The sequence below is a fragment of the Mustela nivalis genome, assembly GCF_964662115.1.
Source record: "Mustela nivalis genome assembly, chromosome: 18".
Taxonomy (NCBI): Eukaryota; Metazoa; Chordata; class Mammalia; order Carnivora; family Mustelidae; genus Mustela; species Mustela nivalis.
Genome location: NC_139037.1, coordinates 45,311,396 through 45,337,935, shown reverse-complemented (window position 1 = coordinate 45,337,935; position 26,540 = coordinate 45,311,396). Strand labels below are relative to the sequence as shown.

General features: G+C 56.3%; 2 protein-coding genes across 13 annotated transcripts in view; both read left to right on the top strand.

Moving 5' to 3' along the window:
• Window positions 1-17,038, top strand: part of AKT2 (AKT serine/threonine kinase 2) — a 45,430-nt gene extending 28,392 nt beyond the window's left edge. For 6 of the 11 annotated variants that reach the window (XM_082709226.1, XM_082709229.1, XM_082709231.1 and 3 more), the window contains 10 exons: window positions 359-470; window positions 7,153-7,306; window positions 7,735-7,866; window positions 9,666-9,731; window positions 10,791-10,859; window positions 11,670-11,792; window positions 12,976-13,104; window positions 13,293-13,507; window positions 14,149-14,251; window positions 15,326-17,038. In XM_082709226.1, the coding sequence (XP_082565352.1) occupies window positions 359-470; window positions 7,153-7,306; window positions 7,735-7,866; window positions 9,666-9,731; window positions 10,791-10,859; window positions 11,670-11,792; window positions 12,976-13,104; window positions 13,293-13,507; window positions 14,149-14,251; window positions 15,326-15,580 (1,358 nt within the window). In that variant the 3' untranslated portion in view covers window positions 15,581-17,038. Of the gene's footprint in view, window positions 1-358; window positions 471-7,152; window positions 7,307-7,734; window positions 7,867-9,665; window positions 9,732-10,790; window positions 10,860-11,669; window positions 11,793-12,975; window positions 13,105-13,292; window positions 13,508-13,966; window positions 14,055-14,148; window positions 14,252-15,325 lie in introns of all 11 variants that reach the window. The other 5 variants (XM_082709234.1, XM_082709235.1, XM_082709236.1 and 2 more) reach the window with 1 other exon arrangement.
• Window positions 17,039-21,115: 4,077 nt separating this feature from the next.
• Window positions 21,116-24,985, top strand: CCNP (cyclin P). 2 transcript variants are annotated; one of them, XM_082709245.1, is made up of 7 exons: window positions 21,116-21,214; window positions 21,382-21,576; window positions 22,751-22,840; window positions 22,922-23,077; window positions 23,648-23,806; window positions 23,942-24,093; window positions 24,732-24,985. In XM_082709245.1, exons 1-7 carry the CDS (start codon window positions 21,209-21,211, stop codon window positions 24,895-24,897), a joined length of 924 nt encoding a protein of 307 aa, XP_082565371.1. In that variant the 5' UTR covers window positions 21,116-21,208; the 3' UTR covers window positions 24,898-24,985. The 2 variants fall into 2 exon arrangements, with proteins under 2 accessions (XP_082565371.1, XP_082565370.1); XM_082709244.1 differs by lacking the exon at window positions 21,116-21,214 and having other exon boundaries at window positions 21,221-21,576.
• Window positions 24,986-26,540: the final 1,555 nt, after the last annotated feature.

Sequence of the window (26,540 nt, the reverse complement as noted above, 5' to 3'; positions counted from 1 at the left end):
CTGGGTGTCCTCTCGTCCCGTTTACCTACCATGCCCCAAACTGGCCTTCAGTTCTCTCTGAGGGCTCAGTGCAGGGATGCTCCTTCCTCTGGGATACCCCTTGAGCTCTGAGCCAGGTTGGCTGCCTTTTGGGTGTCCCCCGTCACAGCTCTGCTCGCTGAGCTATCATCGTCTGGTGGTCTGTCCCTCTCCCCAACACACACTGGACTTTGAGCCCCAGAGAGGGCCAAGGCCGACTCCATCACTGATGTATCTCTGTATCATCTGGCACACAGGGGGTGGTTTGGGGAATGTGGGCTGCAGGCCAGCAGGGCTGTCCCCTCACCCTCCTGGCTCTGTCCCCTCTCTCTGTCCGCAGAATGCCAGCTGATGAAGACTGAGAGACCACGGCCCAACACCTTTGTCATACGCTGCCTGCAGTGGACCACGGTCATCGAGAGGACCTTCCATGTAGACTCTCCAGATGAGAGGTGAGCTTGGGCCTCTGTGTGGCCGCCCTTTGAGAGTGACCTGGCTTAGTGTGAGGAGGAGGGTCACAGAGTGGCAGAGTCCCTTAGGCTCCTGCCTAGGAGTTTCCTGTCTCAGCCCTTCTGAGAGCTGGAAAGCAGGTTGTTGTTGTTGTTGTTTTTTTTAAGTTTATCTGATAGAGTGAGAGCACAAGCAGGGGGAGGGGCAGAAAGAGAGGGGGAAGCAGGCTTGACGCTGAGCAAAGAGCCCAGTGCGGGGCTTGATCCCAGAACCCTGGGATCACGACCTGAGCCGAAGGCAGACACCCAACTGACTGAGGCACCCAGATACCCCTCCCCCCTTGTTTGAGATGTGCTGGAAAGTGGAGAGAAGAGACGAACGTGCAGGTGCCCTGCACCTAGACTCAGCAGCCCCACTTCTGCCACAGTGGCCTCATCTGGCTTTGTTTTGTGCTGAATTGTGCACTTCTGATCACGCTTCTGACACTTTGCCCCTTCACACGTCAGCAGGTGTCTGCTAAGAATGAGGACTTTCTCCTACAGAGTCATGATGTCGTTACCACCGCTGAGGGGACCATTCTCAGGACTTGTGATCTCTCCATGTCTGTGTCTACTTGAATTTCCCTGGTTGTCCTCAAAATGTTTTTCAAGCCAGGATTCCTTCAGGGTATTCATTGTGTCTTTGGCCTGTTAACCTTGTTCAGACCTGTCTCTCACCCCCACCCCACCTCCCTGCTCCGGACTAGCCAGGCTAGTTGTCTTGTAGAATGTCTCGCTCTCGGGATGTGTTATCTTAACTGCCTTTGGCACCATTTACTTTGTTCCTCTGTGCCTGTATTTCCTGTAAACCAGAAATTAGGTCCTGAGCAGGGTTGGCAGACAAGGGCCCAACCTGCTTTTGCAAAGAAAGTTTTATTGAAACACACCATGCCCGTTCATTTACAAATTGTCCGTGGCTGCTTTGTCCTATGATGGCAGAGTTGAATAGTTTTAACAGAGATCTTGTGGCCTACCGAGCCTAAAATGTTTGTTCTTTGGCTCTTTCCAAGAGAAGTTTGGAGATGTTTGGTCTGAGTAGGTATACTTAATAGTGCATCGGATTATTATGACGTTTCAAGGTAAATCTTACTGTGTCATTTCTCTGCTGAGAACTCTGAGTGGTTTTACTTCCACTGGGAGTAAACTCCAGAGTTTATGCGCATTATTTTTATTTTTTTTTTAAGATTTTACTTATTTGAGGGAGCAGGGAGAAAGCATGCACGTCAGGAGAGGAGCAGAAGGACAGGGACAGACTCTGCGCTGAGCATGGACCCCAGTGTAGGGCTCCATCCCACGACCGTGAGCTGAGATCATGACCTGAGCTGAAATCAAGAGTCAGGTGCTCCACTGACTGAGCCACCCAGGCACCATTTTTTTTTTTAAGTAGGGTCCACACCCAGCATGGAGCCCAGTTGGGGGCTCAGACTCAGGACCCTGAGATCATGACCTGAGCTGAGATCCAAGAGTTGGCCGCTTAACAGACTGAGCCACCCAGGGGCCCCACTTCATGCCATATTCTGCCCAGTGCTCCGTGATCTGGTCTCCTCTGCAGAGTCATTTTCTTCTATGGCTAGTTTCTTCACTGTAGCCACACTGGTCTTGTAATTCCTTAAACATGATAGACACTGCTTCAGGCCTGCTGTGTCACTCGCACAGTGGAGCTGGGCCCTTGGCTGCTGTGGGAGCACACACCTCTGTGTGCCTCACTTTCCAATCAGAAATGTCCCCGCTCTGTCCAGTGTTGTTGAGTGTGGAAGGGGCTCGAGTCTGTGGAGCCCTTAGTTTTCTCCCGAGGAAGCAGCCGGCCCAGGCTGCCTGCATGGAATTGCGCTTGCTGGTGCCTTGTCTCTCCTCCGTCCCCTCTGCCACCTGGCACCCTTTGCCTGGAGGACGGCCATAGTCTCCTGATGCTTCCTCTCCCTGCTCCTGACCCGCACCCCACTGCCGCTGCAGATGGAACACAGAAATTGGATCCCATCACCGTTTGCATGGACCCGTTACAGCTTCCCGGGCCATTTGGTTGAACACGTCTATCCCTAACCCAGTGCCACATGGAGCCCGGCGTGTTCTGGGCCCATCCTCCCTCCTCTTCTCGTCTCCTCTGTTCACTCTGTCTGTCACCCCAGCCACGCAGGCGCCTGCGGGCCTTCTGCAGACACCCTGGGCTTCCCGGCTGCACCCTCAGTGCCAGAACACAGGCCTGGCATCCCGAGGGCGCTTGGGAAGTGTTTGCCGGCTGGCTGGGTGCCCCGCGACCCCTTCTGAGGTACTTGCTCCGTGCCAGGCATTGCCCGATGCATTCTGTCTCCTGCTCATTTTGCACGACCCTCGTCCCGGCTCTCCGTGTCAGCCAACTGAGGCACAGGAAAGTCAGATGGCCTGGCATCACCACCAGGAAGGGGCAGACCTCGGATTAATGCCAGGCCATTGGCTCCAGAGTGTGCTTTTCAGCCCGTGTGTCATATCCTGGTGCATGGAAGGCAGATTGAGGCCTGAGAAGCGAGGTCCCTCAGGGCCCCAGGGCTGGTCCACAGTGCACTTGAGCTCTGGGCCCAGCTCCCTGCTCCCACGCTGATCTGCACTTGGCCTAGTGCTGCCCAGGGGAGCGTGGCTCCTCCCAGTGGGCCTCCGGTGGCTCCAGAGCCCACAGGAGGGATGAGATAGTCCTTGAAAGTACTCTGTCAATGGGGAAGGTGCTTTGAGTGTGGTGGGGACTGGTGGGCTTGGGGCCTGCAACTCTCGATGGCTGGCTCTGTCGTGTGCGCCTGCTTGCATCCCTGGGCCCCTGTCTCCTCGTCTGGAGAGCGAGCTGAGTGGCAGTGCCTGCTTGGGAGGGCTGTGGGCAGACTCCCGAGTTGAGGTGCGTAGAGCACCCGCGCAGCTTCTGGCCGTAGTGCGCTCTGCAAGCCGGTGGCATTCCTCTTGCTCTCTGGTGGGGGAGGTCCACCATTTCGAGAGGTCGAAATGGTGGCCGGGGCCAGAACTCCCAACGGGCTGCTTTCCGCCCCGCCCCATGCCCGGGCTCCACAGCATGTGTGCCTTCTCCCCGAGCCTTCCTGCTGGAGGGCCCTGGCCGCATCTGGGAAGGGAGCTGTTACTCTCATCAGGGAACAGCAGCAGGGTGCCAGAAGGAGCGCAGGGGCCCACTGTGAGTCTCAGCTTTGGCACCGTCTGTGTGTGTGTGACCCCGACAAGCGATTCTATCTCGGTGTGTCTCAGTTTCCAATCAGAAATGCCCCCCTCTCTCCAGTGTTGTTGAGTGTGGAAGGGGCTGGTGTCTGTGGAGCCCTTAGTTTTCTCATCATGTCTCTGGGGAAGGAGGGTGGTCCCCTTAGGGGCTCTCCTTTGAGGGCGAGAAGGCACAGCAGCCCCAACTCTGGGTGGGAGCTCCCCTATGCCCCAGACACCGTGTTGCAAACCCTTAAGGAGTAGCCTGGACAGAGGCCCTCGCTTTTTCTCCGGAATTCTGTGCTGCAACCTTGTAGTCTTGGTCCAGTTGGAACAGGAGAGGGGGCTTGTCTGGCGGTGGGAGAGCCCCTGTCACCCCTGAACAATCTCCTACATGTTTATGGGTTCCTTGGCTCCTGGGGAACCTGGGCAGCGTGAGCCAAGGTGGAGGGTTTAGGTCCAGTCCTTGCCCGGTATCTTGAATACCTTCCTGGAGTCAAACCCTTCCTGAGTACTGTGCTCCCTACACAGCAGCTCACCTGTGCCTTCGTGTCCCTGCTCTGCTGGGGAGGGGAGAGCTTGCCCTCGGGGCAGAGCTGTTGTTTGAGCCCCAGCCCGCATGACTCCTCAGTGCCAGCTTTGCGGCCCAGAGAGGCCCCTTGGAGCTGCTGCCGGCGCTCCTGTGGTGTGGACAAGCCATCATTTATTCATCCAGACTTCTGTTGACAACTGTGTTCCTCTCCCTTATAAACAGAGCTGACGGCATGCTCTGCGTCCTAGGCTTTAACTTGCTTTTTCATGTGACAGCTCCTCTGGGTACATATATGTCAGATACATACGTATTCTGTTCTTTTTGATGTCTCTTAGGAGATTGGTGAGTTTTTTACCCTTTTCTTTTCTCGTTTGTTCTTTCTTTTTTAAAGTAGGCTCCGTGTCCAACATGGAGCCCAGTGTAGGGCTTGAACTCACAACCCTGAGATCAAGACCTGGGCTGAAGAGTCAAATGCCTAACTAACTGGGCCACCGTGGTGCCCAGGTGATTTGTTTTGTCTTTAGTCCATAGTCTTACACCTAAAGTCAGCATTTAAAAATCTCTAGGAGGACAATGGTGATCTGGTAAAGCCTGTCATGGGATGTACTCACCCCTCCCGTTACTGAAAAATAGGAACAGGAATGTGGGGGTAGGGATTTATACTGTACTGTGTCCCAAAGAGGTCATGGGTTAAAACAAGTTGAGAAATGGCAGCCCGAGGCTTTGGCTCAGAGAGGGAAGAGGCCAGTCCTGCCCTGCCTGCGTGTGCGCCGGGCCTTAGTGTCAGCTGTGTGAGTGTGTACTGGACCTGTGTGTGCACCGGGTCTGGGGCTACTTGAGCTTTGGCCTCCTTGCTTGCTCGTTCCCCAGGTACCTACTGAGTGTTCACTCGAGTGTCGCATTGTACCACAGACAGACGAAATCCCTGCCCTCGGGGGCCTGACATACATCGGTTATGGGGCCCCCGGACTCAGCCTGGGGAGGGCCAGTGTGCTAGCACCTGGCGTTGGTACTGGCAGCATTTGTACATCTGTCTTACGAAGCAGCATCTCCTGTGAGCAGGCCACTTTGAGACCTGGAGCTTCCGGATGTGAGCTGAGGCCTCTGGTGGCAGTGACTGCCCGGCTCAGCAAGCCGTGGAGTGGAGCGAGAGCAGCTTTGCCCTTGGCTCTGGAAGGTCACGGGCCCTCTGTGATTCCAGCCACCAGGCTCGGAACACCCACTATGCTTTTCTTGAATGGTGGGGTTTTTGTTTTGCCTTTTTCCCCCAACCAATCTGTCCCTCAGTTTCCCCATCTGTAACACAGAAGGACAGACAAGTGTGCTCTGGGAGTGTTTGTGATGGGGGGATAGTGGAATTAGACTCCCCCTTGCCCCTGGCTCCTAGTTCCCCTCCCTAGAGGCAGCCAGGGCTCTGTGTCAAGCACGCCCTTCCAGAGGGGTCCGTGCTGGGTCGTGAGCACACGTGCCTGTGTGTGCATTGCTCTTGTTCTAACTCCAGCAGCGTGACACGCTGCCCTGTTCCGTGCGTTCTTTTTTCCCTTAAGGTGTTTCAGGCCGTCCAGGTCTGCGTCTAGATTCTCTGAGCTGCCTAGCGTTCCTTACATAGAAGCTTCACATGCATTCCCAGCACCTCCCAGCGCCCAGGGAGATCCAAGATGCCATCACCTGGAGGCATACCATTGTTTTCTCTAATACCATGCAAACGTGATACCTAGTTCAATCGAGATAGGCCACCGACTGTGAGGTGCCCCCGGATTCCAGCAGTGTCAGAATGCAGGACGAAGTACCCGTGGCACTGCCGGGTGGCACGGAGTGGCTGTAGTGCCCCTTGGGATGTGAGGAGCAGGAGACTGAGTGCAGCCCCCCAGGGTAGCCCCAGCTCCTTAAGCCGCTTGCTCCCTGTGTGACCTTGGCTGGGGGCCTCCGTGCCTCCGGAGTGCAAGCATAGCTTCACCTCCTGCCTGGGGCTGGGCTGATGATTCTGGAAGAAATGAGGCTGACCCCCGGTCTCACTGAAGTTTATCTAAACTGCTGTGATCTGGAAAGTTGCCCTCTTGGGCTCTTTGAATTTTCTTGTTCTTAGTGTGTATTTTATTTTTCTCACCATTCACGGGGCTGTTTCATAGACCTAAGCTGAGTCCATAGCCGGTCAAGCCACCTAAAACTGTGTGGTGAGTCAAACCTGGGAGGGGCATGGAAAATGGAGTATCATTCACCCTCCTACTTTCTTTTTTGTGGCCTCTGGTTGCTTTACTTCTTCCTAGACCGCTTTTCCCTTTCTAGAGACAGAACAGTTTGCAAGTATCAAAAGAAAGCTATTTCCAAGCAAGTTCTAAATCGTGAGTGACAGAAATAGTTTATTCTTAAACAAGCTCCTTTTGGCTGGGACCTGCTTCCCTGTCTGCCACCTTCTGCTTCACGTCTCTGCCCCACTAGGAACCTCTGTCCCTGAGTCCTCCTGGCAGACAGCTCCCTCCGGGGAATCTTGCTGTATAAGATCTTCGGCTTTCTTTGGCTGATGAATTCTTCATTTTACTCTTGGTTTGCTTTTACAAATCATCGCGCTTGTCATTTGTTCTGGAGTAATCCCGAGGAGTGCTGTGGCTCAGGGTGGTGGTTTATTTTCAAGGGGCTGTGAAGAAAGGTGGTCTCCCCTCTTTGGTCATTGAATTACTGCTCACTTCAGGTGGCCCTCAGGCCAGGCCTCTCCTGGCACATAGATTCAGTCTCTGTCCTCGTTCTACTCTTGCCCTCTCTTACCCACTGCAGCCAGAGGATCTGCAAAATGTCAGTCCTGACCGGTTGGCTCCCCGCCAGCTCAGACATATCTTGCCAGAATGCTCAAAGGTGTTGGGTCATTTGCTCCCATTGGAGGGGGTGGGGCTCAGTCCTTCCTGCCCAGGCTCCCTGGGACTCATGGCTCTTGTGACCTGTCCCTCGCAGGGAAGAGTGGATGCGAGCCATTCAGATGGTCGCCAACAGCCTCAAGCAGCGGGGCCCAGGGGAGGACCCCATGGACTATAAGTGTGGCTCCCCCAGCGACCCTTCTGCGGCTGAGGAGATGGAAGTGGCAGTTAGCAAGGCCCGGGCCAAGGTGGTAAGTGCTGGAGGTGCAGGCAGCCTGTCTGGGAGCACCCCCACCAACACTGGCCCTGCTGCCCTTGGTTTCCTACAGAGCGCGCAGGGGCACGGCCGGGACCCTCCGGGACTGCCCTGTGGGATGGCTGATACACAGGTGTAGGTTCCCCAGGGCTGCTCTTTGACCCTGGAGGGAGGGACAGCCGCATCCTCAGTGACCTCGAAGACCTGTCTGCCCCCATGTTCGACCCTCCCAGGGGCCTCCTGCCTGGGAGAGCCCCGTCTGAAGGCCACTTCGGAGCAAAGAGTTGCTACCCAGAGCCTCCCTTCCTGCTTATGCCCAAGCCTTTTGGCAACAGTGTCCTTTGATTTTCCTTTTCTCTTTGTTAAAATGTCCTCCCGTGGGCCATGTGCCAAGCATTGACACTCTCTCCCTCTCCGGGGCAGACCATGAATGACTTCGACTATCTCAAACTTCTGGGCAAGGGCACCTTTGGCAAAGTGATTCTGGTGCGAGAGAAGGCCAGCGGCCGGTACTATGCCATGAAGATCCTGCGGAAGGAAGTTATCATCGCCAAGGTGGGTGCCCCTGGGGGCAGCTGCTGGCTGGCCACCTGTGCCTTCAGGGAGCCTGAGGCCCACCTCACCCTGCCCTCCGGGCGCACGAGGGACTAGGGTGGAGTGTCTGACTAGGCCTCACCCAGTGGGCGCTGTCAGGGCCTGAAGGCAGGTCTCTTGGCCACAGAATGGGCCAGCGGGGAGGCCCTGTGGCAGGGGGCGTGGCTCAGGGCCTCTCCATAGGAGGCTGGACCAGAATGGAATTCTGTTCCTCTTTCTCTCCCTTTAAAGTTTTTAAAAGGGCAAGTTCCTGACATACACCAAGTATTTAAGAGAAAAGTAAACACAGTGGGTTCCCACGTAGCTGACATCCACCTTCAGTGGTTGTCAGTATCTGGCCCATCTTATTTCATTAGTCTGCCCTCCCCTTTGTTTGCCCTGGAGTATCTTAAGGCATGTTCTAGACATTGTATAATTTCACCCACAGATACTTTAAGATTTTATTTATTTAATTTTGAGAGCGAGCGATTAAGAGAGCAAGCGAGCACACAACCTGGGGGGTGCAGAGGGAGAGGTAGAAGCAGGCTCCCCACTGAGCAGGAAGTCCAATGCGGGGCTTGATCCCAGGACCCAGGGATTAGGACCTGAGCCAAAGGCAGCTGCTTCACCAGCTGATCTCTCCAGGTGCCTCAAACCCATATATACTTAGATTCAGATCTTTAACAGCTAAAGATTTTGAAGCCTTTAATGGAGCTGTGGTCTCCTCCAGCAAAGCTGCCCGTCCCCCCAAGTCAGGCTTCCTCAGCCTCAGCACTGTTGGTCTTCAGGGCCAGATCATTCTGTACAGCGGGGCTGTCCGGTGCACGCAGGAGGAGTAGCTGCACCCTGGCCTTCACCCCCAGAGCCACTAGCACCAAGTTGTGACTGTCAAGAATGTCATCAGACATCATCATCGCGTGTCCCCTGGGGATGGACTCAGCCCCGGGAAGAGCCGGTGTCCCCGTGCTGCAGGCGGTATAGGATTTTCAGCAGATACCACACTTGAGTGGTATCAAGTGGCCTGCAGGGCCTGTGAAGCCCATGCCAGGCCCACCCCCATGTGTCTGATTGGGTGGGTCTGGGAGGGGCCTGAGAATTTGCATTTCTCCCAAGTTCCTGGGCCACATGATGCTGCCATCGTGGGGACGCACCGGGAACCCGCTGCTCCCCGGGGTAGAGCCCTGATCAGCTTTTCTTCCTTTGTTCATCAGCAGCACTTGCAGGGGTGATTCCCACTGCCTGCAGGGTCACCTTCAGGGTGTTATAGGGACTGCTTCTCCCTCCTTAGAGATGCTAAACTTGCCTGGTGGGTTCCGCAGGTGACAGCTCGAGCCCTCTGTCATAAAGTCCCTATAAACTTCTCGCCTCGGTGCTTTGAAAGTGAGCCATGATGGGCCTTGTCTGGGGCATTTTTCTTTTTTCTTTTTTTTTTTTTTTAAAGATTATTTATTTGAGAGAGAAAGCGGGAGTGGGGGGAGGAGCAGAGGAAGAGAATCTTCAAGCAGACTCGCCGCTGAGTACGGGGCTCAGTCTCAGTCTCACAGCCCGTGAGGTCATGATCTGAGCCGAAACCAAGAGTCAGACGCTTAACCCACTGAGCCACCCAGGTGCCCATGGGGCTGTAATTTAATTCTGGTTTGCAGATGATAGTCTGCCTTTCTCTGTGGAGCAGTTAGGAATGGAAGTGCATTTCCCTGAAGCACTGCACCCCCATCCCTGAGCTGAGGGCGGGTGCAGGTGTGGTGTTGCCCGCCAGCCCCTCACCCAGCCTCTCTCTGCAGGATGAAGTCGCCCACACGGTCACCGAGAGCCGGGTCCTCCAGAACACCAGGCACCCGTTCCTCACCGTGAGTGCTACTTCCCTCTCAGGCAGGGCCTGGCCTCCCTGTGCGCATGAGAGGCCTGCTTCCAACGGGGCTCAGGAAAAGAGCCCAACCCCGCCACCTTGAAGCATGGATTTCGTGTCAGCCAGGTGGTCAGGGCCAGATGGTGTTGGGCTCCCCAAATGGCCTGAACCAAACCCCAGGTTTGGCAGCTTCTTCACAGATGGTGGCTTCATAGCAGTGTTTCGGCTGACTGATGATACCACATTACAAGATGGTTCCAGGAGAGCTGCTGTTCATGAGTTAGATGGGTTTAGCCCAGCTGGTCAGAGTAGGAACATTGTTTTTTTGTTTCTTTGTTTAAATATAGTCCTAGAAGGAGATGTATTCTTGTGCTGCTGTCAGCTTAGTCTGAGGAGACACCTCTGTGGGCTGCAGTCTCCATCGAGGCCAGCAGCCATCAGTTAAATGGACCAGGTGGAAGATGGCTTATAGGATGGGTCATTTCCTTAGCTTAGCTGCTGTCCAGGTGTCGTATTAAGCCATGGCACTTGTTCAAATGAAATTCTATGAGGTACTTTGATGTAGCAGACAGAGAATAGAAGACTTGTCACGAGCAGAGGGGTCACTCAAGGGTTCTTTGAGGAACTTTCTGTAAGGACTCCTTAGAGCATAGTGAGAACTACTGTTTATTGGGCAGATCACTTGTGCATCCTTATCTTTGGGGTTGGCTCTCAAGCCACTGCCGACTCCCAGCCAGCAAACGTGTGTGTGCGCGTGTGCATGCAACACATCTGTGGAGAGAGGTGAAACAGCTCTGAGTTGCTCAAAACTGAATGTCTCCCTGGCTGCACCTCTCAGAAGTTTCGTTGAAGGCTAAAGACAGCATCCTTCAGCCCAGTAACCCTTTCCCTGCTCTCAGGGCCACAAGCTCCCTCATGTAACACAAGCTCACTCATGTACCCCAAGGTAAAGCTGAAGTTTGAGCCCTGGCTACAAGGGTCGGGGTGGGGGTGCTTGCGGAATCAGCAGAGAGCCTACCTTCTTCCCACCTCCCTCCCTGGCCGTTTTCCTGCCCCACAGGCCCTGAAGTACGCCTTCCAGACCCATGACCGCCTGTGTTTCGTGATGGAGTACGCCAATGGCGGCGAGGTGAGCAGCAGGCCCCCTGCCAGCTTCCCATGTCTCCTTCCCAATCGTCAGGGTAGCGGAGGGGAGCCACGAGTGAGACAGTGGGGGTGGCAGGGACCTTGCTGGATGTCACCGCCCAACCCTTGAGGCAGACATCATCACCTCCATTTCACAGACGGGGAAACTGAGGCCCAGAGAGGTTAAGTGGCTTGCCCAAGTTCACCCAGCTAGTGAGTTGGGGGTAGGGTGCACACGCAGGTGCTGAGAGTATGGAGGGCTGCGGGGTGGGTGGCCAGCATGCTCTGGAGTGCGTTCTATAAGGTGGCAAAGAAAATGTATGGGGAGGGGGTCACGCAGGCCGGTCCATGCTCTCCTGCTGGGTGGAGGCCGCCACTCGTGTTCACTGGGCTGTCACCTGCTCCTCATCCCTCACAGCCTTCTCCCTGCACACAGGTGTCAGCCGCTGGCTCCTGACAGTGGGCTTTATCTGTCCCATTGTTCTCATGGCTTATTGTCCCTTGCTTGTGACCTGTGTTCTTGCGTGTTCTTGCTCACTGTTCCGTTCCCCCGTCCCCACACTCTGTCCCTCCTGACTCTCCCCTTGATGCTTCCTGACTGTCCTTCGCTCTTCATGTCCCGCTCCGTGTTTTCCTCCTGGTGAGCTCGTCCCTTCTCATCATCTCTCACTTGGTTCCTCCCGCTGTCACTTGCAGTTTCGGGGAGTAGGTGTCGCCATGGCACTGGGCTGGAGGTTGGGGGCCAGTGGGCAGCATCCTGGGTTTCACTCCTCTGGGCCGACGTATGACTTCCTGCCCCTCCTCCCTCCTGCAGCTGTTTTTCCACCTGTCCCGGGAGCGTGTCTTCACGGAGGAGCGGGCTCGCTTCTACGGCGCGGAGATCGTCTCTGCCCTTGAGTATCTGCACTCGAGGGACGTGGTGTACCGTGACATCAAGGTGAGCGTGCACCTGTCTCCTGGCCCGTGGCACCTGCGGAGCTCACACCAGGGAGGCTGGACCCAGGCCCTCAGCCCCGGACCTCCTCCTCTGCAGAGGGTCTATCTACCTGCGTGTTCCTGAGTCCACCTTGCCATGGGATGCCGACCCACCTGCTTCAGTGGCCTTGGGGGCCCTTTGGGACCCCTGGTGAACACACACCTCCATGCAGGGAGAGGGGGGCTGGGGAGGGGCGGGTGTATTTATCCAAGCACTGTAGGAGATGGTTCTGCAGAATCCACCAGCGCCGATTGTCCGCACGCCCTGTGGGTCAGCCATTCTGCCCTGGGGTTATGCACAGCCAGAGCATGTCCCTGTGTCTCCCTCAGAGCCTGGGTGCACCCACACTGCTGGCACACAGTTCACACGAGCCCCAGGCTGGAAGCAGCCCCACACTCCACTGTCTGGGACTGGTTGGAAGGCTCTGCACAGCCGGTACCAAGAGAACTGCGGCCCCGTGGCCATGCACATGCACCTCCCAGGCTCATGTGGAGCGGAAGCCAGGATGGACCACATGTTATAGGGGCGTCCTTAGGTGGGGAAACTATAAAGAAGAGTGGAGGACTAGAGTTTGTGTTCAGTTGCGAGGATGATTCATAACAAGGAAGGGGTACATGGGGTTTGGTTCTGGGGTCTGGGATGGTTTCTTGAACTGGTGGAGCTTCCACACAGGCTCGTTATATTGCCCGTTTGTGTTAAGTTTAGTTAAAAGTGGAGGAAGAAGGACATCTGGCTGGCTCAGTGGGCAGAGCATGCGTCTCCTGATCTTGGGGTTGGGAGTTCAAGCCTCATATTGGGCCTAGAGCTTGCTTTTAAACAAAAAAAAAATGCAGGAAGAAAGCAAGTGTTGCTCACTAGTGATGCCAGCCTGGGAAGCTGTAGCCCATGGGGGCAGCAGGTAGGCAGGGCCTGTCTCCCATCTTTCTCTACCTTGGCTTTTTTTCCAGCTGCCCTGGGCGTGGCCTCCCTCTGAGCCGCAAGGGCTTAACGTTTTGCTGGGGGTATGCCCCGTGATCGGTCTGGAGCCCCGGCCATGACAACTATCACCCCAGGCCAGAGCCTTCCTGGGGCCTGTGGGGTTCCAGGGGGTGCAAAGCCTTGGGAAGACGTGACCCTGATACGTTGACTTTTCCTTTTCTTACAGCTAGAAAACCTCATGCTGGACAAAGATGGCCACATAAAGATCACGGACTTCGGCCTATGCAAAGAAGGCATCAGTGACGGGGCCACCATGAAAACCTTTTGTGGGACGCCCGAGTACCTGGCACCTGAGGTGCCTGGGGCTGGAGGTCCCCGGGCGGGTGAGGCCGAGGGAGGAGGGGCTCTCAGACCTGTGTGGTTTCCTTAGCTCAGACCCTGTGAGGACAGGCTCACATTCCTTGGATGGCCCCCCTTGGGTCCCTGTGAGCCCAGTGGCCCCAGGGCTGTGGACCTGGCCCCTCATTGCCCCTCCTTGCCCAGGTGCTGGAGGACAACGACTACGGCCGCGCGGTGGACTGGTGGGGGCTGGGCGTGGTCATGTACGAGATGATGTGTGGCCGCCTGCCCTTCTACAACCAGGACCACGAGCGCCTCTTCGAGCTCATCCTCATGGAAGAGATCCGCTTCCCGCGCACGCTCAGCCCTGAGGCCAAGTCCCTGCTTGCTGGGCTGCTTAAGAAGGACCCCAAGCAGAGGTGAGGGCTGGAGTTTGTTCCTGCCCAGCCCAAGGCCACCTGCTGCCACTGTCCCCTTGGCCTGAAGGGGGCTGAGTCACAGGCGCATGCCTGCGTATTGTCCCTGATGCAGGCCCCCAGGGAGGGCGCTCTTGGGGCTGGGCTTGTCCTTAGTGCTGTGCCTGCGCCACCTTGTTCTTGGGGGATGCTCAGAGACAGGGCAGCCCCGAGCCTGGCTGAGGGTGGCTCAGCCTGCCCTCCTGTCTCCCGTTCTGGACTTGGAGTCCAGGTTGCAGGCTCCCTGGCTCTGACCCTGGGCCCGTGAGCCCCCACCCCCACCCCCAAGCCACGGTTTCCTCCTCTGCCGTGTGGTCTGTGGCCGAGACAGATCCATTAAAGTTGTTCAGGGCCTGCACCGAAAGCCTCTCTCGCAGAAGCCAAGGGCCTGGGAGGCTGGTGCTCATGGCCATCTCTGCCCAGGCTCGGCGGGGGGCCCAGCGACGCCAGGGAGGTCATGGAGCACAGGTTCTTCGTCAGCGTCAGCTGGCAGGACGTGGTGCAGAAGAAGGTGAGCCCTGCCACCCGCCGGCTCCCGCTCGAGGGTGGCCTTGGCCAGGTCTCCTGACCCCAGGGTCCTGAGTCTGGGCTCCTTTCCTCCACAGCTTCTGCCACCCTTCAAACCTCAGGTCACCTCTGAGGTCGACACGAGGTACTTTGACGATGAGTTTACTGCCCAGTCCATCACAATCACGCCCCCGGACCGCTGTGAGTGTCTGGCCCTCCCTTGCGGGGCCTGGCTGGGTGTGCAGGGGTGGGGCCTGCCCTTGACCTGTTCCGGGGAGGAAGCTCATGGGCCCCGCGCCATGTCCGGGCAGTTTGGCTGTAGTTTGCTCGCAGGGCTTTCTGCCATTGGGCTCGGCACCTTTGGACCCAGTGAGGGTCACTGGGAGCCATCAGCCACAGCACGTTCCAGAGCTCGGGTGGCACACAGGAAGCTGTCAGGGCCAGGATGGCACAGTCACAGCTGTCTTTTCAAGTTGCCCAGGTCTTTGGGGCCTGATTGGTGCATTGCCTCTGCTCCTGTTTGAGTTCTTGCTGTTACTCAGCCATTGCTGGGTTGTGCTGGGGACCTTCCAGTGACTGAGACAACCCTGGCCCTGCCTTGAGGGAGCTTCGGGCCAGGTGGGGCAACAGCTCAGAGTGTTCAGGTCTAAGGTGTAGGAGCTCAGGGACTGGGGGACCCAGAGGAAATGCCTGACTTAGTCTGCAAGTCAGGAGGAGGAGACGTGGCAGCTGAGCAGAAGGAATGGCATGAGGGAATGGAGTCCAGGAGTGGGAGTGTTGCAGAAGCCAGCGCATCTGAGGGATGGAGGGGGGCGGGGCCCAGAGCAAGAGGATCTTGGGGGCTTCTGGGAGGAACAGGGACTTGCATATTGTCCCTGATGCAGGCAGGAAAGGTTTGGTATTGTCCCTGGGGAGGCAGGAAAGGTTTGGTGCAAGAAGGGGTAGGGCTGCCTCTGGGATTTACAGAGTTCCTCTGGCTGCACATGGAGGCTGGACTGGCAGGGCAGCAGGGGCAGCCGGTGTGGTGGGGGGAGGTCTGGGCTAGACCAGAGTGGGGCGCCAGAGGGGAGAGTGAAGTTCGCAGAGGGAGCAGCCTGTGGGGCCTGTGGGCCAGGCTCTGGGGGTGGGGGTGGGGGACCTGTGCCAGTTGGGGTTCATGCTACCTGTATTCCTTCCTGAGGCCAGGCCCCCTTGCCCACCTCAGGAAGTGCACTTGGGGTGCTGGGTCCTCCGCAGGCCGGTTCTCCCCAATTCACCTCCACCTGCCCCCCACAGATGACAGCCTGGGCTCCCTCGAACTGGACCAGCGGACCCACTTTCCCCAGTTCTCCTACTCAGCCAGCATCCGGGAGTGAGCAGAGCCGCCCACCGCCGCTGACTCCGCTTCAGGATGCTCAAACGGCTGCCTTCACCGCCCTGGGGGCTTGTCTCTTTGTTTTTAAACTTTTTATTTTGCCTTTTTTTGTTTGCATCCCCATCCCTCACCTGCTCACCCCCATTTCCAGTTTTTTCAGCCCTCTGCCAAACTGACCTCGGCGGTCCTGGTGGCCCCACCTCCAGGATCCTGTCCTGTCCTCACCTTGGTGCCCAGACCAGGATTTGGGAGACTCCACTAGCCGCCCCAGGACCAGGGCTTCGGGCAGTTGGAGAGATTCCGGTTTTTAATCAACACAAGCCCCAGCATAGGGCACCATGTGGAGCTGCGGGTCCTGCCCAGATTTCTGGCCTGATGCCTGCAGCCAGCCTGTCCCTGTGCCGCTGCCCTGGTCAGAGGCTGCCTTCCTGTGGGACATCTCTTGGGACACGACGCCCTGCGGACAGTGCCCTGGTGCTGTTGGGCTCAGCGCGGCCTGGCGCTGGCGGTCCGGCCCCTCCCCCCACAGGGGCAGCAAAGCAATAATGTCCAGGGACAGGCGGTGGGGGGGGGGGGCTTTGGAAGCTGTGGGGTTGGGGGTTGGGGAATTCCTCCTGTAGGTGGGGCCCAGTCTACCCTAGGGGGCATGAGGAAGGCCCCAGGGATGGGTACTGCCTCCTTGCCCTGCCTTCCCCAGCCTCCCAAGCTGCTCTCCTGACCCTGTGGATGAGGCAGGAGGGACATTTAGGGACTGAGCCTCCCCACCACCCAGTCCTGTGCCTTACCAGGGCTTCCTTCCGGCTGGCCTTAACTCCTGCAGGGCCCCGGGCCCGGCCCCAACCCTTGCCAAGGATGGGGGTTGGGATCACCCCCTTCTGGCTGCCGGGGGGCGGAGGGTGCCAGCTCCAGCTGTTACACATCTCGCACCGAGACAGTATTGGGCCCTGTGGACTGGGGTCAAAGAGGGGGTGGGAGTGGGGTTCTCTGGTACGTACTGGGGGGGTGGCCTCTGAGCAGGGGAGGCTCCAGGGCCCCTCCCACCCTCCCTCCCCCTCCCTGGGCCCCACGTTCTGCAGCCTTAAGGTGAACGTGTGTCACTGCTGTGGGCTTGCGTGTGCGTGTGTCAGCCTGTGTCTGGATGGCCCCGTGCATCTGGGACTTGGGTGCATATGGGGGTGTGTGTGCATGTGTGTTCGGTATGTGTGTGTCAGGGCAAGTGTGTCCCGGCCTTGAGTGCGTGTGTGTGTGTGTGTGTGTGTGTGTGCGTGTGTGTGTGCGTGCATGCTTGGGCCCTATCCTCAGCCCCAGCATTTCATCCCACAGGGGAAGGGTGCTGGCCTCGTGGGGGAGCCACACCTGGGGTCCATTTGCTGCCCAGCCTCTCTCCTCACCAACATCTCTGGGTGTGTGGAATTTAGTTGTGGCTTTGATCTCCCTGCCCCACCTCCTGTACTAGGTAGTTCAGAGAGAGACATCCTAGGGTGGGGTGAGGGTTGGTTTGGGTGGGTGGGGGGTCTTTTTCCTTTCTGTGTGTGTATGTCATTTATCTGACAATTCTCTGTCCTCCCCACTGGCCTTCCCCATTCCTCCCATTTGTACGGTACAAGCAATAAAGACACTCGTTTCAGACCGGGGCCCGCCACCCTGGGCCCTTCCTTGCCTGCGGAGCCTGGCCCTGGCTGACCCGCTCCCGGGACCTGGGCACCTGGACCTGCACTTGTCCTCTGGCTGTCGGGGTGGGCGCCCCTGCAGCGGGAGCCACTGAGGGACTTGAGACGTTTCCTGGGGCGTGCGGGTGTGGCAGGCTGAGACCTGGGGACCAGGTCTTCAGAAGCTGCCTGGGTGGAAAGGGGGAGCACGAGGGTGGGGTGGTCGGGTTGGTGGCTCTGAACGAGGAGGGTGCTCAAGGCACCACTGAGCCCTGGAATTGAGCGTGAGGGAGCGGGTTCTCTGCGAGGGCCCTTGCGCCCTGGTGCTGGGCACTGCCTGCATATCCTCTTCTCCCCACTTAGGTTATACCAGGGAGCCTTAAGGCCCCCAAATTCCAATACAACCTTGGTATGTGAACAGGAGTCGTGATGGCTTTCAGCTGGGGGCATTTCTGGTTACAGCCCTCACAGACTGGGGTCCTGATGGCTGCCCCCTTTACCCTGGGGTACCCGTGCTTAGCTCAGTCTGCTCCCATCTGGGGACTAGGGCGGGCGTGGCCCTGGTGAATTGAATGTCAGACTTTCCCCAGACGGGTTGGGGCTTCACAGATGTGGTCTCAGAGACCCTGATTGAGGGTAGCAGAAGAGTCAGATTCAGCGAATCTGCGTTTGCTGCAGCCAAGGCCCAGGGAACACGTGGCTTTTTCTCACTTCACATCGACTTTATTATTTATTTGGTAACAAAAGGATGCCCTGGCAGTTGTAAGACCAGTAGCACAGTAGCAGAGAAACTTCTATAGAAAAGCCTCAGTTGAAGCCCCTGGGGTGGATGTCACTCCCCTTGCTCTCTGGTGGGGGGCATCCTGAGTCTACCTCAGCCCGCTGGGTCCCCTCGCGGCCCCTGGGTCCCCCGTGCGGGGGCCCACAGGCTGACGCTCCACTTCCCTCTGGCAAACGTAGCTCCTTGGCCGTAGTGGTGCTTCCTTCTGTAGAACTTCTCCCGAAGGGACTTTCAGGTGGGAGCATTTTAATAATAAAATTTTATCAATTGGAAACTAGTTTTGAGGAGGTGAGTCATCTTTTGTTGTGCTCGTGGGAAACTTTGTGTGTTGTGTAATAACAGGAGCAACGCTGGAGCTGAGGGAGCCGGCGACATGGAGATGCGCCCGGATCCCAGGTCCCCAGCGCTCCCCCTGGTGCTCGCTCATTTCCTCTCTGTGCAGGTGCACAGAGCATCAGAAAAAAGGCTCTTTCCCTTCGGTTTGGTTTGGTTTGGTTTGGGTTAGGCGCGACTTGCCTCCCAGTTAATGCCGAGTGTCTAGACTGCACCTGCCGCATCTTTCTGGCTTCCTGCCTAGAGATGGACATTATTAATGGGGTGTGTTGGTCACTGATAAAAATGAGAGCCTCTGAGATCTCTTCCTGTATGTCAGGGACCTCGTCGCCAACATGTTGCAGAGGTCTCTCAACTGATCCAGCCACTCCCAGTGGACAAGAATTGACTTTGTCTGCAGAAGTATTTTAGTTTTCCTGACAGTGCCGGCATAAACTATAATGATGCAGCTTTCCCGTGCTTTTGTCACCTGCATTCCAGGGTGGCTGGAATTTAATACGTGTCTGTTAGCTTTCCAGAGTGTGCTGATTCACATATTCTTACCTTTATTTTAAAAATAATTGCACGTGCAGGCTTGGAGCAGAAAACTTCCAAAAAGAACAATACTAAACATGATTCAAGGTGCGGAGTGCCATGTAGTGCCCTGAAGTGAGGACCCGCTCAGAAGCTGGCAAGGCAGAGCCTTCTCGATGGGGGGCATGAGAAGGGACTCAGGGGCCTGTGGAAAGTGCTCCTGCTGGGCTGAGAGAACTTGGAGCAACAAAAGAAATAGGATAGCACTGGCTTATATGCAGAGATCATGATCTGTGAGTTTGGACGGAGGTCAACGGTAAATGGTGGGAACAGATGGATCCGAACAGACTTCCAGGTAGTTTCTGGAGGGGCACCCCCCCTTACATGTAGGCTGCAAAGTGACTTCCTTCCAAAGGAGACAGTATAAGAAGGGGGGAAGGAACTTTTCCGTGAAGAAACCTGACACGTTATGTGAGGAGATCAGGGTCAACGTCAACCCTGTAATTCCTGTTGGCAGGAAGTGCCCTTTACAGGCGATGAGGATGCTGTCCCAGTTGGTCCATGGTTGTGACAAATGTACTACACTGGGATGTTACAGGGGAATGTAGGTTTGGGTTGTAGGGAAACTCTATTCTCTCTTTGTAGCTTCCCGTAAACCTACTATAAAATTTGACCTTAAAATACAAAGTGTTCTCATCGACCCTTCACATGGGTTCCTGTGACACTCCCTGCGCACTCCCTCCTTCTCCCCTTCCGTGTTCACATATCCTACTTGAAGCGAGAACATTGTCTTGCATGACCAAAGTTCAGTTTTCCAGGTCAGGAGGCGAGTACTGAAACAACCCTGTCCTGGAAGATCTTTATCAAATTTGACTAAAGGTCCCACTCCTGTCCTTGTACACGAGGGAACAGCCACTTGGCTGATGACTCCTGTTGCATTCGGTTGTCAGGTCTGAAGCCTACAGGGCACTTATTTCACAGAATGTCCCTTAGTTAAGGTTTGTGGCCTGACATTTCCTCATGGTTCTAGTCAAGCTACCTTTGATAGGAAGTCAGAAATGCCGTGCCCTTCTCCCTGCCTCCTGTCAAAGAGGCACATGAGATTCTGTCTCGTGACTGGTGAGGACTTCCAACCCTTGCTTACGGTGTCTGTCAGGTGTCCTCACTGTAAAGTTACTGCTTTCCCTTTGAGGTTAGTATCTTGTATAGAGATTCTCAGAAAATGTAGGTATCTACGTTTGATCAAGTGTTGAAGCAAAGGGAACAGCAAACACAAAGGCCCTGAGGCCAGCAGGTGCTGGATGTGTTTGGAGGAATGGAAAGAGGCCAGGGGGTATCAAAGGGAACGAGGGAGGGGGAAAACAGAAGGAAATGGAGTTAGAGAGGTAACAGTGGGCCGAAGGGACCTTGTGGCCAAGGTAAGGAGTTTGGGTGTTCCTCTAAGTGTGACAGAAAGTCATTGGTTTGGCGTCTCACATTCCTCTGCTCACTTTAACAGCCTTGCTGACCTCCCAGTGCCTGAAAACAGCAATCCCTTTCCTAGCTCCGTGTCTTTGCTCACACCACTCTCACCCCTTGGAATATTCTCCCCTCCCTTTGCATTCCTGGCCCCTTGCCTTTCAGGTTTCACTCCAACATCACCACCTCAGGCCCTTCCAGGCCACCATTTCTAAGTTATGTGCTGCCTGTTCACTTACTCATCCAACAAATATTTCTCGAGTACCTGCTGTGTGCCAAACTCTGTTCTAGGCGCTGGGAATACAGCAATCAAAACAAAACACCAGACAAGCCTTGCCCTCCTGGGGTTAACAGTCTCATCAGGAGGGAGACAGTAAATAAGATCAGGCAGTAAGTGCTAAGGAGAGAGTAAGGTACAAAGAATGGTGATGGGAAATTCTCAGGATAGCCTTTTTCACAAGGAAGGTAGCATCTGAGTAAATACCTTAAATGAGGGATCTCTGGGAGAGGAGAATTTCAGGCAAGGGAAACAGCCAGCGCAAAGGCCCTGAGGTAGAAGTGTGCCTGGTCTGCGTGAGAATGAGCCAGGGTGCTGGTGTGGCAGGAGACAGCCGAGTTGGGGAGAAGGTTGGAAGATGAACTCAAAGGTGTGTGGGGTTGGGTGGAAGGGTAATAAAGGACCTTGTGGGCTTTCCAGTTGAGGGAGATGGGAACCACAATAGAGTTCTAAAGAGAGGCAGAGTGTGATCTGACTTGGGTGTGCACAGGATCCCTTCTGGCTGCTTGGCGTGAGGGGGAACAAACCGAGGAGGATGGGAAGCAGGGAGCAGTGAGGAGGTCTCTGCACTAGTCCAGGCCCATCGCTGGTCATTTGTCTTAGTTTTGAAACAATCCTTACTTTATAGCTGAGGAAAGGGAGCCTAGGAGGGGCTGTTTCCGATCGTGCAGTAAGTAGCAGGAAGAGGATTTGACTCCAGCTGCCTGACTTTAGGTTCGGAGGGGCCAGAGCCAACCTGCATAGCATTCGCCATCACCTCTGCACCTGCCCGGGAGAGGCTAGCTCAGCGCGCATGCGTGTAGGCACAATTTAAAGCGCCCGCGGAGGGTCCTTCGCTCCAAGAGGAAGAGGAGCCCTCGGCTTGGTCCCCCGACGCCGGCGTGGAGGATGCTGGTGGGACGCAGCAGCCAGCGTCCCGCCTCAGGCTTCTCTTCAGCCGCTGACCCCCACCGCTCTCCCTTGCAGAGTCCCGACGCCGCGTCCCCCGACCCTCCGAGCGCCCCAGGCCCCGACAGGATCCCCGAGGACACAAGTGTGTCTCCAGGACGCCAGGAGAGGCCCCCTGGGCCGTGCGCGCCACCGGGGCTGGCGGAGGCGCTGAGCGCTCTGGGGCTGGAGGGAGAGCGCGAGTACGCCGGGGACATCTTCGCCGAAGTCATGGTGAGCGCCCCAGAGGGCACCGGAGGGATTTGGTTCCAGTTAGAGGAGGGGAGATCTGGCCGCTCGCCCAACCCCAACTCCACGAGCCTTCCCGAACTCCCACCTGCTTGCAGCCCCTTCTACTCGTCCCTCACACGGATTCCTTCACAAACACTTCGCAATTTATTAACAAATGTGCTAGAGCATATTCTAGGACCCGGGGATGCAGTGATGAACAACATAGTCTGCTCTCATTGTAACAACCAAGCAAACGTAGGCGGTAATAATGGAAAGGAGACCAAAGTGCAGGTACCTGTGCTGGACAGGCACTGTCCGAGGACATACTGCAGGGATAAAGTTGTTAAAGAGACCGAAGTGGGGAGCCTCTCTCCCCAGCCAGGGACTCTGTGAGAACTGAGGTATGGGCATGATCCAGAGAGAAATTCCCTGCCCTTGTGGTGCCAGCAGTCTAAGGAGGCAAACGGACAGAACACACAAGGAAACACCAGCTATCTCCAGACTCAAAACGCTACGGGAACCATAAAGTGCTGACAGAGAGCAGGATGCATGCCGGGAGAATTCTGTGTAGGAAAAGTCCAGGGAGTTTGAGCTGAGGTTTCAACAGTGCAAGGAGCTGGGGAAGGACCATTCCAGGTGGAGGGAATGGTGCATAAGTGCAAAGGCCCTGGGGTAGGAAAGAGCCTGCCCTAGTCTAGGACTAGAGAAAGCTGGTATAGCTGCAGTATGGGTTGTGAAGGGAGAGGGCGAAGAGATGGTGTTGGTGTCAGGGGGCAGCGCCTGAGAGAGAGTGATTAGGGTTCTCTCCTGAGGATACTGGAAGCCATGGAAGGGTTTTAAGCTGGGGAGTTTCTTGGCCAGTTTTGTATTTTAGACCCTTCTGGGTGCTCTGAGGAGGGTGGGTTAAGGGTTGATGACGGCTTGTGGTCTGGAAAGCCAGGGGGCAGGGGCAGATGCTCGGGAGGCGCCCTGGCCATCGGGGCTACAGATTGGAAAGGTGGACTGGGGAGGCGTCCAGAACAAAGGCCAAGGCTCTAATGCGGGATAAGGAATAGAAGCACATTTGGAGTAGACGTTGGAGGCCAGTTTCATTCAGTGTGGTGCTCCAACGGGGAGGCCGCTACACTTGGGGCTGGAGCACAGGTGTGGAGAGTGAGTCCGCCCTGCCCAACCGCAGGTGTGCCGTTCTCTGCCGCGGAAGGCCCTGCCCCGGACCGTGACCCCAGAGATGCGCGCGCTAGTGGTGGACTGGCTGATCCAGGTGCACGTACGTAACCGCCAGGGGGCAGGGCTGAGCCCGTATCGCAGCCTAGAAAGCTGGTGATCGATCACTCACGCCCTTCCCTAGGAATATCTGGGCCTGGCGGGGGACACGCTCTACCTGGCGGTGCACCTGCTCGATTCCTACCTGCGCGCCGGCCGAGTGCGCCTACACCGCCTGCAGCTGCTGGGGGTGGCCTGCCTGTTCGTGGCGTGCAAAATGGAAGAGTGCGTGCTTCCCGAGGTACTTTCCCGAGTGGGGGTTGGGAAGGCGGAACGCTTGTTCCTTGTGTCACAGAACACCTACTGTGTGCCGGGCTGCCGCTTTGCCTATTCTTGGAATCCCAGCATATCTGTATAGGCCAGGGCTACCAGTGTGTCCCTTTAGCAGAGGAGGAGACTGAGGCCCAGGGAGAGGAAGACATTTTGTCCAAAGCAGGTGGGACTCGGACTCAGGCTTGGACAGTTAGTCTCTGTAGCGCTTTACTAGTTATAGTCCCTGCCTGATCAGAACTCTGTGCCTGCTCAGAGCTGCCTGACGTACGTTTTACAAACGAGGAAACTCCGTCTCAGGTGTTCAGTAAGGTCCATGTAAACACGGTGTGAAAATGGTAGGGTTTGAAGTCGAACTCAGGTCTTGCTGATTCTGAAGCCTGTGCTCTTCATGGCTTCTAGAGAACAGATCAATAGCCCCATTTTACAGACTAGGCAGTCGAGGTTCAGAATGGAGCCTGAGCCGATCCGAGGCTCTACAGGGCAGGGAGCAACCAGCCGGGATCCAAGACTCTCCCACCTCTTTCCCCGCCATCCGCAGTCGGCCTCCCTCTGCCTCCTGGGCGCTGGCTCCTTCTCACGGGCCGAGCTTCTGCGTGCCGAGCGGCGCATCCTGAGCCGCTTGGATTTCCGGTTGCACCACCCGGGCCCGCTACTTTGCCTTGGGCTACTGGCTGCGCTGGCCGGGAGCAGCCCCCAGGTGCGGGGCGGGGCGGAGCGGGGGAAACAAGGGGGAGGGGAAGGGAGCAGGGGGGCATGTCTCGCGGGTAGGGACGTGGCCTGTACGGGGATAGGGACGTGGCCTGATCTCCGCGGGGGCGGTGGTGCTTGGCAGGTGATGCTACTTGCCACCTACTTTCTGGAACTGTCTCTGCTGGAGGCCGAGGCTGCAGGATGGGAGCCCGGTCGGCGTGCAGCTGCGGCGCTGAGCCTGGCGCACCGCTTGCTCGAAGGGGCGGGCTCCAGCCTCGAGCCCTCGCTTTACAGGTACCGCCCCAGGGGAGCGCCTCTGTGGCTACAGGAACCTACTTTCTTGATCACTGTGTTTCCTGTCTCAGATATGAGAGACCATGGCGGGGAGGCGGGGCCCAGACTTGACTTTTCTGGGTGTGAGAGAAAATGGTATGTCTGCCCCCCCGGTCTTGGGGGGTGTCAGAATGAGGTGTTTGTCCACATTTGGGGACCCTTGCCTCTGGGTAGAAGATGCACGATCTTCCCGGCCTCGGAAGATCCTAGCTGCGTTCCAGGGTTGAGGATGAGAGGTCTGCCACCCTCGAATCCCCCCGGCTCCCCTGCTCGCTTCAGCTGCCAGAGGGGCGTCCTTCCCGTCCCCCCAAGCCCCCGTTAACTATGTCACTGGAGGCCAGGGTGAGTCCCCTTTTCTCCCAGCCCAGCGCCCCCCCCCCCCGGGGGGGGTAGAGCTGGATGTCTGTCCATCCTCAGATCCGCTCCGTCCCTCCCCGAGGTTCCGGCTCTCCACTGGCTCGAGAGAGCCCCTGAACGGTCCTCGGGAACCCCAGTCAACGCGACTCCTCAGCCTCACGCCCCCAGCTCCGAGGACAGGTCGTCTTCACCCCTGCCCCTGCTCCCGCCCCCGCCTTAGTTTCTCCGTCTTCCCGCCGCAGCCCCGCAGAGCTGCGCCCGCTCGAGCCGTGCATGGCCCGCGCCGCGCTCCGAGGCCCCGCTCCCGGCCGTGCCGCCATCTTTCTCAAGTACGCGCGGCCCCAGCGCCAGGGCACCAGCCTCGCCGCCGCCCGCCTGCTCCGCCGCCCCCAGCCCGAGTCTCCCTGAGCTCGGGGACCCCAGCAAAAAAGACTGTCCGTGTGTATCCGTTTTCCACGTCAATAAAGGAGGTGTGTGGGTTTTTGTTTTGTTTTAATCCTGAGCGCTCTCTGTTCTCATTGGGTGAATTCCACCCCCTCTCTCGTTTTTGATTGGTCATTTCTCAGGCCTCTCCTCTTTCTGATTGGATGCTTTTTATCGAGTCCCTTAATGGCGGCTGGCAGATGTGATGCAGATTCTGGGCCGCTCCGCCAGGGGGCACTGGCGGACGTCCGCAAGCGCCGCTTGACAAGCCAAAACTAGGATCCCAAGTGCAAACGCCTGGGGAGATAAATGGAGAGATGCTGCAACCTGAGTGGCTCAGGGTTCAGGGTTGGGAAGAAACTAGGAGGGACGGGGACTGTGGGAAGCTATCCCAGTCATAAGAAATGCTGCCTCGATGTTGCCAGATTTTCAAATTTTGCTCAAGTGAAGCTGAAAATCTACAATTCCATAAGTATCTCTGCTTCCATATATTAGCAACTAATTCAATATTTTTTAATGGTTGCACAAGCCCAGCACATAACATATGCAGGCCTGTGGGAGTCCTGAGTTTGTGATAGTATGGGTCTTTGATAGCAACTGTTCTATTAATGGCATCTGATTTACTTAACCCCTAGAGTGCCACAGTGTGAATGGGTCTCATAGAGGTGTGAGGAGGGTGTGAGTTAATATAGACGTAGAGCTTTAGGACCGGGCCTGACACCTAGTAGGTATTATGGAATTGCTAGCACGGCCTCTAAGCAGGAGTGTGAGCTAGGTACACTTGTCCCCGGTTTCTATCAAACCCCCAGCACCTAGCTATTTAGTAAGTGCTCAGAAAATAATTGTTACAAATCCATGGATCTCCACACTCTCTAAATTAGAAACAGGCCTGAGGTGATCTCAGGAACTCAAACCTAAAGAATATTAGATTCTTTTTTTTTTTTAAGATTTTATTTATTTATTTGACAGAGAGAAATCACAAGTAGATGGAGAGGCAGGCAGAGAGAGAGAGAGGAAGGGAAGCAGGCTCCCTGCTGAGCAGAGAGCCCGACACGGGACTCGATCCCAGGATCCCGAGATCATGACCTGAGCCAAAGGCAGTGGCTTAACCCACTGAGCCACCCAGGCGCCCAGAATATTAGATTCTTAACCAAACCTAGGTTTGGAGGTACAAGAGAGGAGGAAGTTTTTGCCCTGGAGATGTTCACGCTTGGAGGACTAGAGAGGGGGAGAGTCACTCGGGAAAGCTCATTAAGAGATAGAAGCAAATGTTGCCACTGGGATGAAAGGTGCTGTGTTCTGGTTTGGACCTGTCAGGTGGGACCCGCCATGTGCTCCAGGAAGAGGACATGCAGTGGCAGGGGAGGGGAAAGTGGACATTTAAGTTTGGTGCCAGGGGCTGAGGCCCAAGCCAGGGTCTTGCAGCGTTCAGGGGAGGTGGGTAATATGTAGAGCACAGAACGTTATTCATCCACTCATTCCTTCAACAACTGTCCTTGGATGCTGACCCAGCCAGAGCTTGTGATCCCGCACCTCCCAGTCTCATGGGTGAGAAGAAACAGGGGTTGTTAATTTGTCCATTCCTGTGCCAGGCCCCGTGCTGCTTTATCTGCATAACGTAATTCGGT

Bases quoted from the DNA above. Each gene is read 5' to 3' on its own strand.
- CCNP (XM_082709244.1), top strand. From the start codon at position 21,304: ATGCTGGTGGGACGCAGCAGCCAGCGTCCCGCCTCAGGCTTCTCTTCA. The intron at 23,078-23,647 runs GTACTTTCCCGA...CGCCATCCGCAG, and splicing joins AAGAGTGCGTGCTTCCCGAG to TCGGCCTCCCTCTGCCTCCT. The intron at 23,807-23,941 runs GTGCGGGGCGGG...GGTGCTTGGCAG, and splicing joins TGGCCGGGAGCAGCCCCCAG to GTGATGCTACTTGCCACCTA.